At 43.7% G+C, this 15837-nt stretch overlaps 1 protein-coding gene across 1 annotated transcript in view; it reads right to left on the bottom strand.

The window, feature by feature from the left end:
• LOC126482125 (lutropin-choriogonadotropic hormone receptor-like) overlaps positions 1-15508 on the bottom strand; it is a 367911-nt gene extending 352403 nt beyond the window's left edge. The window contains exon 1 of the mRNA XM_050106101.1: positions 15419-15508. Coding sequence (XP_049962058.1) covers positions 15419-15508 — 90 coding nt within the window. The remainder of the gene's footprint in view (positions 1-15418) is intronic.
• Between the last annotated feature and the right edge of the window lie 329 nt (positions 15509-15837).

Raw genomic sequence — 15837 nt, 5'->3', positions numbered from 1 at the left:
CGTGTTTGGCGACAATGTGGTGAACGCACATTGGAAGCGTGTATTCGTCATCGCCATACTGGCGTATCACCCGGCGGGATGGTATGGGGTGCCATTGGTTACACGTCCCGGTCATATCTTGTTCGCATTGACGGCACTCTGAACAGTGGACGTTACATTTCAGATGTGTTACGACCCGTGGCTCTACCCTTCATTCGATCCCTGCGAAACCCTACATTTCAGCAGGATAATGCAAGACCACATGTTGCAGGTCCTGTACGGGCCTTTCTGGATACAGAAAATGTTCGACTGGTGCCCCGGCCAGCACATTCTCCAGATCTCTCACCAACTGAAAATGTCTGGTCAATGGTGGCCGTGCAACTGACTCGTCAGAATATGCCATTCACTACTCTTGATGAACTGTGGTATCGTGTTGAAGCTGCATGGGCAGCTGTACCTGTACACGCCATCCAAGCTCTGTTTGACTTAATGCCCAGGCGTATCAAGGCCGTTATTACGGCCAGAGGTGGTTGTTCTGGGTACTGATTTCTCAGGATCTATACACCAAAATTGCGTGAAAATGTAATCACATGGATGGTACAAGGAACAAAGAACTTCTATGTTGTAGTCAAACTGATACGAATGACCGAGACGAAGAGCTAATGACAGGCTGGTACGAGACTTTAGAAAATATGGAGGTCGCAAGTAGACGTGAAGATTTTACTGCATGGAAAGTAAAGGAGCCCTTATCGAGCAGCTACGCACTCTTTGGGAACAGTAATGAATAAACCTACTCAATTTATTATATATTTTTAAGTCTACCATGCTATATAGTGTGGAAAATTTTTAGACCAATGAATAGGGAGAAAACCAACTATAGATGGTAGTCCCAGATGTTTGCCAGTGATGTATGTAGGTTGTTCCAAAATCTTTCTGGCAAACGGCGAGAGGTGAGAGATGACGTTGTGGGGAACAACTTTTGTGAAGAGGTAAAATGATCGCTGTTAGTTACCAGCACCGTTAGGTGTCGTTTAGTAGTCTGTTCAGTGGCCCTGGAACGACGAGGTTTCACCGAACTGGTAGGGTCTACCAACCAGGTGTGCCGCGCACTACCTAACCCAGTAAACTGGTAGAGTGATTTTGAACAAGAAAAACAGAACAATGAATGTCTCTGAGCAGATATTTTAGAAGCGAATCAGGAACTTCTATTTTGCTCGGCTTACCTCCTTTCACGCAAATCAGATGACTGTATGATAGGCAACACACGTTGCGTACGAATGCACCAGAGTTCCTATGCCTGCCGCCTTTCGGGGGCATAACCAGTCCAGCGCCGCTGGGGAACATCAACGAAGAATTTGTCTCAAACAAAAGATCGTCGCCTGTGACATAATCATGCAGTATATCACGTCTAGACGTTTATCATAAAAACTTCGAAACCACTGTCAATTAGAGGGTTAAGGAAATGTGAAACCACGTTTTGAAACTGTAGAGGTATGCCTTAAGCTGGTTTCAGTCACATATTTTAACATTACAGACATGTTAATCACACGTAACTGTAACTTTTCTTCGTCGTACCTTCGAATAACATAACTACTGCTGCGACTACTTTTATTTATCCACAAAATTTCAAAACTTTTTAGAGGATTTCGTGTGTCCGCTTGCCCAACCGCCTATCCTGCCAGATCGCAAGCAAATTGTACTCACTTTACCAGTTCAGAAAAAGCTCAAGTATCATTTGCCCCTGCTTTAACGAAGTGATATCAGTTATGATAAAAGGAAAATTAAATTAAGGAGGAAATGACTGATACGAAACCGTGGCCGTTTTTTATTAAGCTCGTCGTAACAGTACACTGTGAACAAACGGATAAATAAAACACTAGTGCCTTTCATCGCAACGTAAGTCACGATGGAAAAGTGGACTGTAGCTGTCAGAAAGTCTGCTACTAGTCGTAATTCACATTCAGCCAGCGTTGCGGGTGGCATACAGGAAGTGTAACGAAGACAACAGAGAATCGTTAGCGCTGGACGAACAACTCGCGGCCAACGTTCAGCGACGTGATTGGCTATTATGCAGCGGTGATATAATGTGACGTGATGTGACTAGCCGACGGCGATTAATGAAGCGGCTTTCACTTGTCATCTAATGAATTCCACACATATTTACTACTGCGAAAAAAATGCTCCTACTGCAGCACAAAAAAGCGAATATCCTCCTGTGTAAAAGATTCTGAAAAGTTGGTTACCACCTGCCTCGTTCTACATTTCTCAACACCTTTAAAAATTTTCCTAAAAATTTAGGCATGGAAACATATTCGGGCTATTTTAGTATACAACTCAATTCTCACTCCCACGCGCTAACGTATCTGTAACTCGAACACAGCAAATAATTCATTGGTATAAGTCACTCATATCCATCCACTCTCACTTGCCCATTTTCACTTACTCATTCCTCCTAACTCACTGTTATTATCTCTCTATGTCTCTCTCTAATTGCAACTGTCTTCTGTCTGAAGGCCACAGTCGCCTTTGTTCTCTCCACCTACTACAGTCCCCTGTTACTGTCACTGTTTCCCTCTTGTTCTCTCTAACTGCTTATCTCTCAATCACTCTTTCTCACTGCTGCTGCGTCTTATGACTGTCACCATCTCTCTCATTCTCATTCTCACAGAACCTCTCTCTAATTATCACTGGCTACCATCCTTCCACTTCCTCCTTTTTATTCCTCTCCCACTGTCACTTCCTCCTTATGTCTTTTCCCAGCACTGTCAACTACTTTGCACTGCCAATGTTTTCAGCTCTTTCTCTCGCACTGCCATTACCTCCTTCGCTCTTCCTATACCATAGCCTCTGTCTACTGTCTTCAGATATACAGGGTGTATCAAAAACAATCATTCGGTTTGGTACATCTGTATTTCTGAAACTAATAAACATATACAATGAATTTTGTGATTTCATGGACGGGAAACTCAAAAAGTTCTTTTTACTTTATCATAGGTGTTCAGTATGCTCCCCTTGAGATGCACGGCATATGTCAGAGTGGTATTCAAATTGTTCCGTTACATCTTCAACAGCTGCTGTTATGCGATGTCTCAATTTAATTCATTGTTGCTGGTAACGGAGACACATGCCCGGAGTATTTCATAAACCTCACAAGAAATAATCACATACGGTCAAATAGGGTGACCTTGGAGGCCAGTAATGTAAGGCTGAAACATTTGGTACAGCGCGACCAGTTCATTGTTCAGTAATCCTTCGCTTTAAAAATTCCCGCACTTCCAGAGGCCAGTGTTGCGGTGCCCCATTCGGTTGGTAAATGAGGTCAAACTATGGTAAATCAAACTTTGGAAAAGGAAAGTTCTCAAGCAGTCGAGGAACGTTCTTTCTTTAACAGTGTTCTCGGCAAAGAAAAATGGACCATACACCTTTTCCCGTGAAACTGCGCAAAACACATTAAATGTTGAAGAGACAACTTCATGCTGTTATTCCGTACCCCATATTCTCGCATTATGAAGGTTCACCTTTCCATTTAAATGGAGTATTGCGTCGTCACTAAACACTAAGCGTGGAAGAAAACTGTCATCATCCATTTTGCCAAGATCGAAATTATGGAACTCCACACGTTGTTGTTTGTCATCTTCACCAAGAACTTGCAGTAGCTGAATTTTGTATGGTTTCACGTGTGAACATCGACGTAACACACGCCAGACGAACATCGTGGGCACGTTTAGGTGTCGAGCTGCACGGCGAACCGATATCTGCGGACTCCTTGTCAGATGCGTTCGGCATCTCTGTCAGACACACAAGGACGGCCCGGCGATTTGCCTTTACACAAACAACTTGTTTCTCGGAATTGTCTATGCCTTCGTCTAATGCTCTGTGCTGTAGAAGGATCGGTCGGCCGGAGTGGCCGTGCGGTTCTGGGCGCTACAGTCTGGAGCCGAGCGACCGCTACGGTCGCAGGTTCGAATCCTGCCTCGGGCATGGATGTGTGTGATGTGCTTAGGTTAATTAGGTTTAATTAGTTCTAAGTTCTAGGCGACTGATGACCTCAGAAGTTAAGTCGCATAGTTCTCAGAGCCATTTTGTAGGAGGATCCACACCGTACTAGTATGAAAGTCATGCTGAACAGTTATTACTGATACGCAATGCGCAAAACACCAAAAGCTTTCTGTTGTCCCGATACGATTTTTACTAGAACTAAAGTGGGCGCACACTTCTGCTATCTAGCGGAAACCATGTAACACTACAGAGTTTTCTCATTCCAACGGTATGTTGTTCACGCACATATCACAAATAACAAACTAATTAAAAAATTTTTAAAAATGGGATGACTTTTTTATACACCCTGTGTATTACTTTTCCGTCTCCTTCCCGCTAGAACTGTCTTCTCTGTCAGCAGAAAAAGGCGCCAATATATTTGCATGCCGAAATTTTTGAAGGTGCACAGGAAGATAGACAGCTGGTATTCCACTTTCCAGTCAGAGGCTTTTTCAGAGGAGCATATTCACCTTTTTTGTGCTCCGAAGGCAGCGTTTTTCCGCTGATCCTTTTCTTTTCCTCTCATATGGAGAGAATTTTACACCTCAGACCGGAATTTACGTACCGAGCGAGGCGGCGCAGTGATTAGGTCACAGGACTCGCATTCGGGAGGACGACGGTTCAAACCCTCATCCGGCAATCCAGATTTAATCCTTCGGTGAGTTCCCTAAATCTCCCCAGGCAAATGCCACGATGGTTCCTTTGGAAGGACACTGCCGATTTACTTGACACAATCCACGCTTGTGCTCCGTCTCTAATGACCTCGATGTTAACGGGACGTTAAACCCAATCTTCCTTCCTTCAGGTTTTACGCGCACTAAAATTTTGTATGTGCTTCCAAACTAAAGCATGGGGTTACCGGAAACCTTCTGAAATAGTAATAAATGTCGTATGTCTAGGGCAGTGCTTTCATAGATGGGGTGTCTTCCAGAAAATTTTGTTGGGAACACCTGGTCTAGAGCATCCCGTCGGGTAGACCTTTCGCTGGGTGCCAGTCTTTCGATTGGACGCCACTTCGGCTACTTGCGCGTCGATGGGGATGAAATGGTGACGATTAGGACAACACAACACCCAGTCCGTGAGCGGAGAAAATCTCCGACCCAGCCGGGAATCGAACCCGGATTCTTAGGATGGACATTCTGTCGCGCTGACCACAGAAACCTTCTTATGACAAAGGAGACATTTTACAGCTTGTTTCTCCATGCTACGTCACTTTATAAACTACTTTTCTGTCTCACACTGCATTTTACTTCTATACTTTACGTGTACATGTAAGGTATCTTTGAACCTCTGTATCTCGTAAACAGACGAGAACGTCAATATAACTCTCAAACTTAGCTCTGGTTTGGTAAGAAACAATGGTAAAGAAACACTTCCAGAAACGTCCATGACCTAATAACTTTGAATCTGTATATCTAAGAAACGGTAAAGATATCACGAGAATTTCAAGGTTCTTCGAGATCGGCATCATAGGAAAATACTGCAAAAATTTCAACCATTTGCTGTGTTTAGCCGTTTTGGAATTCACGGTTCGGTTTTGATACGGAAAATGATAAAAAAAGGAATTGTCTTTGAACTAAATCTGCCTCGATATGCCCCTTAGCGCTCAACGCATACCACATCAAATGCGAAAAGAACCAAACTACTTGCTTCCTTAACCTAAGCTGGACAAAGCTTGTAATACAATTTGACTCTGCACTGTAGGAGAGTGGCACAAATATCAATCCTTTGTTAGGTATGTAAACCAATACTCCCTGGCCCCAGTGGTATAGAAAACACTTGACCCTACCTTTATATCACCACAGAATCCGAGGTATGAGCCTCGAAAGAATCCCGTTTTCATGCGCGGCGTCTTGGAACATCATCAGGCAGCGAATGCTGTCGCATGCGTTGCAGTACTAACTACACTCTTCATAAAATTATCTCTTTAGTCCGTAACTTTTCCACAGTTTTTGTGTGTGATAAGTTACACACTGGATATTTCAAACAAGGTGATCACAACTAACATTTCGTGACATGATTTCGAGCAAGGTATTGAACTTGTGAAAGAATACTTAGGTGCAAATATATTTCTCCGCAGCAAATGTACGTCATTCTTTTATCATCTGATAGCCTGAAGGTAGGACGGTCTTTCTGTGTTATTATGCTGCACCGTCTCATCCTCCACAGTAGAAGGAGGATAAAGCGTCGAATAAAAGTTCGCGAAAAATGCGCACGGCACTCTGTATTTATACAACAGCATCGTTTGTTTTTTCGAGCTCATTCGTACCTCTCTGCGTAACGTCGCTTTGTTTTACTATGAAGAGTCAGTTTATGAGCGGTAAAATAGCTTTTGATGGGTTGCTCTGCCAATGAAAGAACTTTAGTTTGCGCTAGGGCATGCTTGGCGGACTCGACGAATTAGTAATGCTCAAAAACCACAGTTTCCCGTGATCTAGTCCGTAAGAACAAGACTATAATACTTTCGAGATCATTACAGTACAGCTTCGTTACAACTGATGCATTTGATCATATCATATCCTTAGTAATGGAGTTGGGTTTAATTTAAGAAGTGTGAATCCACCACTGAGTTTGTAACGTCTTCTGGTGAGACAATTACTATGTTTTTCTCTGACTATTGTTTCAATACTTCTAATGGCACGGCTCATATTATGCAACAACAAAGCTTCTGCAAGAGTTAAGCATGCTAACTTCAGTTAATTTTACAAAATAGTACGAAGGAGGTAATAGCCCTTGGGGTTCTCCTGTAAACTCGGTCCCTTTATTCTGCTGATCAACACTCTGAAAACAAATGTAGCAGATATCTTCTCAGCACTCTTGTGGTCGCTCCACAGCAATCACACTGAAGCGAGCACCTGTCGAAGATCAAAGAAAGCACGGGACGAATGCGAAATTCGCAGACTCTTTCAGCTTTCAAAGTCGAAGAGAAAAGGATCTGACAGTTTTTCTCTTTCATTTGCTGACAACTCACTTTACCACGAGAAACCTCCACTCACTGTGACACTGAAATTATTTGAAAAGTCAGGTAAAGGAAATTCATTAAACATCTGAAGAAATTTCTACTGTCATTCTTGTGAAGCGTGCCGAATCCATGTTAGCGGATTCTGATGCAGGGGAAATGAAATTTTATTACTAGCCACGAACTTTATTAAGTACACTGATCGCCCGATTAATTACTTCGAACATCCAAGAGTAAAATAATTTCTCTGTCCCAGATGCTACTCCAGGCGCGTGTAAAATGCATGTGCGCAACGGAAAATATTGAACGCTAAAATGATAATTTGGCCCTGTCTGACTGCCCCATGAAGCAGATCTTAGGATCTCTTAATGCTCTTTAACATATAAATTACAACCTCTACATTAAGGCAACCAATACTACCAAATCATAAATGTTGTTTCTCATTGAAGATTTATTGTAGATTAAAAACAACCCTTTATATTAAAATTGTCTATATTTTCTAACTAAACTGCTGATCAAGTGCCCAACTCTGCCTCTTTTTATGGCCACGCGATCTAACATAAATAACGTGAAATGACTGACATCATCTACGTACCAAACACTAGAAGACACTACTTTCAAAGATGATCTACGATGGTGTGGAACCTCAGTGAAAATAAACTAGCGTGATCACAGCTGTTTAGCTTTATAGCCCATATAAGCCGAAGCAATTAGCAACATCAACGTATGTATTGCGTCCAGTTCGTCGGAGTGATGGTTCTCGTACACGTCTGCGACGATGGAACAACTCCAGCCACAATATAAAACTCTTTCAAACACTAGGACGTCAGAACGTGGTCCTCTGACTAATCTACTCTAATACTGTCTCCTTGTCTCTGTGTTCCACAGACGAGAAACGCGAACTCCCAGTCGCAAGGATGGAGTTTTAATAACGTCTCAACGTAAGTATAGGCAGAACAAGTGTTCTCAATCACTGAACGCTGCATACTCAGTGACTTCCAACCCAGAGGCAAAGTCCAAAATCATATAAGTTCACAACAATGCAGTGCCTAACCGTTATAACTATAATTTCTCCTGAGCGCAAAGACAGCAAGTCCGTCTGTACCAACAAAGCTGATACTGAACGACTGTCACACATGGGCGCTCAAACACAGAAGACATCTTCCTTTCCACCGCTGGCTTCCCAGCAAGACTCGGCTCTCCTCGCTCGTAACTGCAAAAGGCGAATCGTATTCTCGAAATCCCGGAATATTCTCCCTCTCTACAGATTCTTCCGAACGCCGACCAACCATATTTTAGTCTGTAGTCCAGGGCGGAAAGTTCGTGAGGGAATACCTATACTTGTACAATGGTACATTTCTGAGTAATAATTCTTGGAAATAACCCAGCCTGTGTGATTTCCGAGGTGATACTTCCTCGTTCCTCTCAGCAGCGTCCAAGTACTGCAGAGTTCCCGGTTATCCTTCTGGTTCCTCTACAAAACTGGCCGGGCACGACTCTATTGTGCTCCAGCGCTCAGGCGCCCCAACGTCCATCATGTACTTCCTGTGTTTAAGCAGGACCAACACACCCTTGCGGGCCTTCCACCCAGGGCTTGAGTTCCGCCTGCCATTTTATCTCCACTGGCGTTCCAACTTCCACTAGTACAGGAAATCATTCAAAAACTGGTTCAAATGGCTCTGAGCACTATGGGACTAAACATCTGAGGTCATCAGTCCCTTAGAACTTAGAACTACCTAAACCTAACTATCCTAAGCACAACACACACATCCATGGCCGGGGCAGGATTCGAACCTTCAACCGTAGCAGTAGCGCGGTTCCGGACTGAAGCGCCTAGAACCGCTCGGCCACCGCGGCCGGCAGGAAATCATTCATTAGGCCGTTTTGATAATAAAGACACTCCGTCACCTTTCATGCAAAAGCGTTAACAATTATATACAAGGCGTATGTGGTAATGTCAGTCTCTTTAAATATTCATATATACGATGCACAACCTATCAAATGATATCTAATTGTGGTTGTAGATCACAGCAAAGTATGTAGATGAGTGCTTGTAAGGTACGAATTTATAGCCACCTTACATCTGTAATAAAATGATACTTTTCAATGTGAAAGCTTTGGAAAGGTAACATTCTTTGGCTGTATTGAAACTATACTTTCTTCTAATACAATTTAAAGAATATTCAGATTCACTTCAAATACACATATTGTGGATCTTATAAAATTAATTTTTCCTTGGGATGTATCAGTTTCAACTTCATCTACATAATGATAGATGCTGAAGAACTGGATTAAAATTTGTGTCACAGCTAGTAACTGAACCGAGGTGTTCTTCTTACTAAGCAAATGTGTTAACTGCTGCAAAACAGTAGCAGTACGAGTAACGAACCTGTTGGGCTACACTAGTCCAATGCGCTCCATAACCCACACTTTAATTCACACCTTCAGCCTATTTCCCTCTCCTTAAACTGTCAGTATTGCCAAAACTCTGCGGTAATGGAATAGCCTTAATTTAAAGAAAATTAATTACATAAGATCTATAGATCACCTATGTCTGAGGTACAGGCACAGTTGCAGTGATTTTTCTGCTAGTGCGTATCAATGTAGCACGAACATAATGAAGTAACAGCAGATTCAGATCAAAACTTTTTGAGAGCAGAAGACAGACAATGCACACCAACCACTGTAATTCTGGAACAAAATGAAAGAAATAACCAGATGTTTAGAAAACAGTTGTCTCACAAACGTTATATATGAAGGCGATGAAAATGTCATAAGTATTCCATAAGAGGGAACCAGCCCGACCAGACTCCTATGACGGAAGCTATGGGATAGCGGTACCCACATATAAAGATGGCGACGGTACACAAGGCGACGAACACAAGGTACGAGAGGCCAGTGCATTGGCGGAGACGTCATGTGTACTCAGGTGATACATGTGAAAAGGTTTCCGACGTGATTCCACACGAAGGAAATCAACAGACTTCGAACGTGGAATGGGAGTTGAAGCTAGATGGATGGGACATTCTATTTCGGTAGTCGTTAAGGAATTCAATATTATGAGATACACGGTGTCAAGATGTGCGTAGAATACCACATTTCAGGCATTACCTTTCACTATGGACAACGCGGTGGCCGACGGCCTAATGACCAAGAACAGGGGCCTTTGCGTAGAGGTATCAGTCTTAACAGATAAGGAACACTGCATGAAGTAACTACAGAAATCAGTGTGAGACGCACGACGTACGTATCCGTTAGGGCAGTGCGCCGAAAGTTGCCGTTAATGAGCTGCGGCAGCAGACGACCGACGCGAGTGCCACGATGTCGACATCGACGGAAGCGCCTCTCCTGGGCAAGTGACTGTATTGGTTGGACGCTAGGCCAATGGAAAACCGTTGCCTGGCCACATGAATCCGGATTTCAGTGCGACTCCACCAAGCCTTGGCCCCAAGTTTGTCAAAAAGGCATTGAGCTAGCTGGTGGTGGGTCCAAAGTGGTGTGGGCTGTGTTTTCATGGAATTAACCCAGTCCTCCGGGTGTTCGTCTACTTCGAGACCATTTGCAGCCGTTCAGGGACGTTACGTTCCCAAACAACGATGGGCTTTTTATGATGACAACGCGCCTTATCACCGGAGCACAATTATTCGCAAATGGTTTGAAGAACATTCTGGGTAATTCGTGCAAGTGATTTGGTTACCCAGATCGCCCGACATGAGCCCCATCGAACATTAACGGGATTTAATAGATTGGTTAGCTCGTGCACAAAATTAATGCCCTGGCAACACTTCCGCAGTTATGGACAGCTATAGAGTCAGTATGGCTTAATTTTTCTGCAGTGGACTTACAACGACTTATTGAGTCCATGCCTCGCTGGGATAAGATGCTGCTCAAAAGGAAGTCCGACACAATATTAGGAGGTGTCCTGTGATATTTGACACCTCAGTGTAGTATTCACTGATGATACAAACACTTTAGGTTAATGATACTGTAGAGAGTCTTCTTCTTCTTCTGCACTTCACGCATAATGCCTGCGGCCGTTAACGATGACTCTCTCTTCCTTAGTCATGATAGACTGCTTCGGCTTACCGGAATACAATTTACGTCTTCAGATTAGTTTCTTACATTAAACAAGTTTAATTCCTTCTGTGTCAGATGAACAGGTTTTAAAATACAGGCGATGGTTTTGCTGTTAATTATAAAAGATTTAATGTATTAACACAAAGAGAATGAAACTGCTTATTGATTCACATTCCAACAACTTCAGCAAATTATTAGGCCTTTTACAATGGAAAGAATGTTTCCCAGTAGATTTCAGACGAGCTGAATTTCGCTGATTTATGCAACAAGTGCAAAATGACGAAAGTCGCGAATGATGCTACAGCCCAGTGGATGCAAAATATTGTTCAGACTCACATATGGCATGATTATTCATGCTCATGAATTAAGGACAATGCTGATAGATGGTGAAACTACGCTCTGGTGGGCGCTTTGCAGGCTTAAATCAACCTCGGGGAATGACCCTGCGGTGCATTTGACCTGCGGTCGTCGCATGGTGGCGCTGGCAGCAGTCCACATACGCAGAGGTGTGTTGGTGCATGTTAGAGTACGGTGCAGCGAGTAAGTGAGCAGACATTTTCAGATGTGCTGATGGCTCAGAGAACACATATTGATGACGTTATGAGGGGTAGAATACTAGGGCGACTGGAGGCTGGTCAAACACAGCTGGTCGTAGCATGGGCCCTCCGTGTGCCACAAAGTGTGATCTTAAGATTAGGGCAACGATTCCAGCAGACAGAAACGTGTCCAGGCGCTACAGTTCGGGACGTCCACAGTGTACAACACCACAAGAAGACCGATATGTCACCATCAGTGCCCGCAGACGGCCACGGAGTACTGCAGGTAGCCTTACATGGGACCTTACCGCAGCCACTGGAACTGTTGTCTCCAGACACACAGTCTGCAGGCGACTGAACAGACATGTTTTATTCGCCTGGAGACCTGCAAGGTGCATTCCACTTACCCCCTGGTCACAGGGGAGCCCGTAAAGCCTGGTGTCAAGAACACAGTACATGTTCATTGGAACAGTGGTCCCAGGTTATGTTCACGGACGAGTCCAAGTATAGTCTGAACAGTGATTCTCATTGGGTTTTCATCTGGCATGAACGAGGAACCAGATACCAACCCCTCTATTTCCTTGAAGGGTACCTGCAAGGAGGTCGCGATTTGATGGTGTGGAGTGGGATTATGATTGGTGCACGTTCACGCCTTCATGTCTTTGACAGAGGAGCTGTGACAGGTCAGGTGTATCGGGACGTCAATTTGCACCAGTATGTCCGACTTTTCAGGGGTGCAGTGTGTCCCACCTTCCTCCTGATCGAAGATAACGCACGGCCCCACCGAGCTTCCATCGTGGAAGAGTACCTTGAAACAAAAGATAACGGGCGAATGGAGTGGCCTGCATGTTCTCCAGACCTAAACCCAATCGATCGCGTCCGGGATGCTTTCAGTCGACGTATCGCTGCACGTCTTCCAACCCCTACGACACCTCAGGAGCTCCGACAGGCACTGGTGCATGAATGGGATGCTATGCCCCAGCAGCTGCTCGACCACCTGAGCCAGAGTAAGCCAACCTGTTGTGCGGCCTGTGTACGTGTGCATGGTAATCATATCCCATATTGATGTCGGGGTACATGCGCAGGAAACAGTGGCGTTTTGTAGCACATGGCCGGCCGGAGTGGCCGGGCGGTTCTAGGAGCTACAGTCTGGAACCTCACGACCGCTGCGGCCGCAGGTTCCAAACCTGCCTCCGGCACGGATGTGTGTGATGTCCTTAGGTTAGTTAAGGTTAAGTAGTTCTAAGTTCTAAGGGACTGATGACCTCAGAAGTTCAGTCCCATAGTGCTCAGAGCCATTTGAACCATTTTGTAGCACATGCGTTTTGGGACGGTTTTCTCAACTTATCACCAATACCGTGTTCTTACAGATCTGTGTCATGTGTGTTTCCTATGTGCCTATGCTATTAGTGCCAGTTTTGTGTAGTGCCACGTTGTGTGGCATCATATTCTGCAATTATCCTTACATATTCTGCAATTATCCTTAACTGATGAACATGAGGGTAGATCACGCAGTGGGATGATAAATACACTGCGCAACACAGTTAAGGAATCCCTTCTCTGAAGCCACGTAATTGTCTCCTATTCCAACACTGAAATTTTAAAAATGGTTCAAATAGCTCTGAGCACTATGGGACTTATCTTGTGAGGTCATCAGTCCCCTAGAACTTAGAACTACTTAAACCTAACTAACCTAAGGACATCACACTCCCATGCCCGAGGCAGGATTCGAACCTGCGAACGTAGCGGTCGCGCGGTTCCACACTGTAGCGCCTAGAACCGCTCGGCCACACCGGCCGGCCCTGAAATTTTACAGTGGGGTCAAACGTGCCTACAACCCCTTACGTAACGGTGCAACAGCGTCGCGCCCTATGACGTCACACTCGCGCTCGACGACGCTTCGAACAGCAATGTGTCAACACACGAGGGAAATAGGCCCCAGCTCGGAAGTTCATAAGATTCGTAAGGTGGGTTAATGATGCCACATTGCCACCAAATTGCACTTCAATTTTGCCCAAGGCCATCGTGGTTGTGTCACGCGATGGGAAGGCCGTGTATGCATCAGACATTGGAGAGATAGTCAAACTCCCCACCACTTACCCACTTTTCTCGCCTTGTTTCCAGACCTCTGAGATGGAGGTGAGAGCCGCGACTCCCATAATTGAAATCACGCGATTTTCTTAAGGGAGGCCGAGGACAACACTTCAGATAAACTGCCACTCACAATCGATACGAAAAAGGTTCATGGGGGTGGCTTAAAGAGCGCCAATGAGACCACCCATTTCCTTGGCACGATGATTTCAGCACATTCCGTCGTCGAAAACGACAGTTCTCATTATAATGAGCAATATGACAACGGCCTTGACAATATAAATCCAATATTGCAGTGCCTGTGTTATTCTGAATTACGACACAAAGTTCCTTTGGACATCCATGCATACTAGAGATGGGCCGACTCGTTCATCCAGGGAAACTAGTTCACTGGTGACCGATTTCTTTTGGGAACCGTTCATTTTTACTCGTTCACGGTTCGTTTGTGCTTGGTCTATGGTTCTTACGAAAAACTGAAAATTAGGAGCATAGGTGACTGAAGATGGAAGGAGCCAAGAGGGGGCACTTGCCCCTCCCCTAGAGTGCTGAGTTTTTATTCATAGCATAATTCTCACACACTTGTAATTTTTCTGATTCTGCAAAAGAATCACCAGAGGACGCATCTGGTTGGAAAATGAATTCATAATAGACTACTTTCCTTTGTTAGAAATATAGTTAGGTTAGGTTGTTAGTGTGAATGATTACATCAAAAAAACGTTTTTGGTCAATATTTTCTCAAAATACGTGTTATTTATGTGCAAATAAGAGTTTAAAGATCATTAAATATCAAGACATCGGCTCTGCTTACGTATATTACATGAGTGTGGACTGAAGTTACTTGTGCCTTTGTGTGCTTTTTCTCACAAATGGGTTAGTTAGTAATTGAGCTGCTCGGGGGAACAAAATGGTAAACGCCAAAATCACAGTTTCGAGATGCAGTGCATCGAAAGTTTCAATTGATCTGCAAATCTGAATAATTTTTTTTGAACAGTTCTTTTATTCTGTAGTGATTCAAACATCTATCTTCTACTATACAGACATAAATGAAACTCAGAACTGACTAAAACAAATGAAATATACAAAAATTATTACATTACCATACACCATTAACAACACATAGTGATAGAACATTACATATTAAATTTTACAGTAAGTCTCCAACACTTTACTGAAACTGCAAAATCATTCATCACTCTCATTACTAATGTCTTTTTCATCTAAAACTGTTGACTTTAGTGACAGGAAAAATCCATTGTGGGCAGGATGTATGTAATTTAGGAGCGACAGGACGTCAGCAACTTCCTTCTTTTCAATAAGCCTTGGCCCATTGTATTTAAGTCGAAGCGTAGGAACTGGTCCTTGCCTTCCACGTTTCCTGAAGTTTATTTCATGCCAAATATCATGACAAAATGACTCGCTGATGAATAATTAATGGATATTCGGAGGTCATCTTCCACCTACATATTTTCCTTAGGTTGACATCTCGATCATCAACTGTCTTCTTTCTGAAGACAAACGCTTCTTTAGAGTGTCGTATTTGATAGACATCCTCTCTTTTCATATTATATACAAGCCGACTTCTTGACGATCTCGCACCACTTATTTGGACTGTACACATCTTGTACTTGTCGGCGAACGTAATTTTCAATTGTACTTCAGGAACATAATGGTATGTACATGCACTTACCATTATGTTCGTGAAACGTACTAAAGACAGTATATTTACAAAATAACATACCTCTGAGTCATGTGAATCGTTACGTATGTATCCTGGATCCCTCTCGAAGATATTAGTATCATTGGAAGTATATTCCTCGTCTTCTGCCATGTTCACTGTTGCCATAATCTCAGAGATGTTTTTACTTGCCGCCATTCTCTGTCACTTACCATTATGTTTCCGCAACAGACGGACAGTGGCGCTTACCATTAAGCTCCTCCCTGACATCTGTTGAATCAAGTTGGAACTACTAGTAAGTTTACTGCATTGTGCATCCCACAGGTGGTGTCATTAGCCATCTACCGCAAAATACATGCCGATGGCGCTTACAATGTGTTCTCCCGAGCAGCTCAATTATCGAAACGTGTTTACAACTTCCAAGTAATAATGGAAAGCAATTATGTGAAGCCTGATATTGGAAACCATCCGAACTACCACGC

The sequence above is a fragment of the Schistocerca serialis genome, chromosome 5 (assembly GCF_023864345.2).
Source record: "Schistocerca serialis cubense isolate TAMUIC-IGC-003099 chromosome 5, iqSchSeri2.2, whole genome shotgun sequence".
Taxonomy (NCBI): domain Eukaryota; kingdom Metazoa; phylum Arthropoda; class Insecta; order Orthoptera; family Acrididae; genus Schistocerca; species Schistocerca serialis.
The sequence above is the reverse complement of the archived record's forward strand: the minus strand, read 5'-3'. Positions and strand labels throughout refer to the sequence as shown.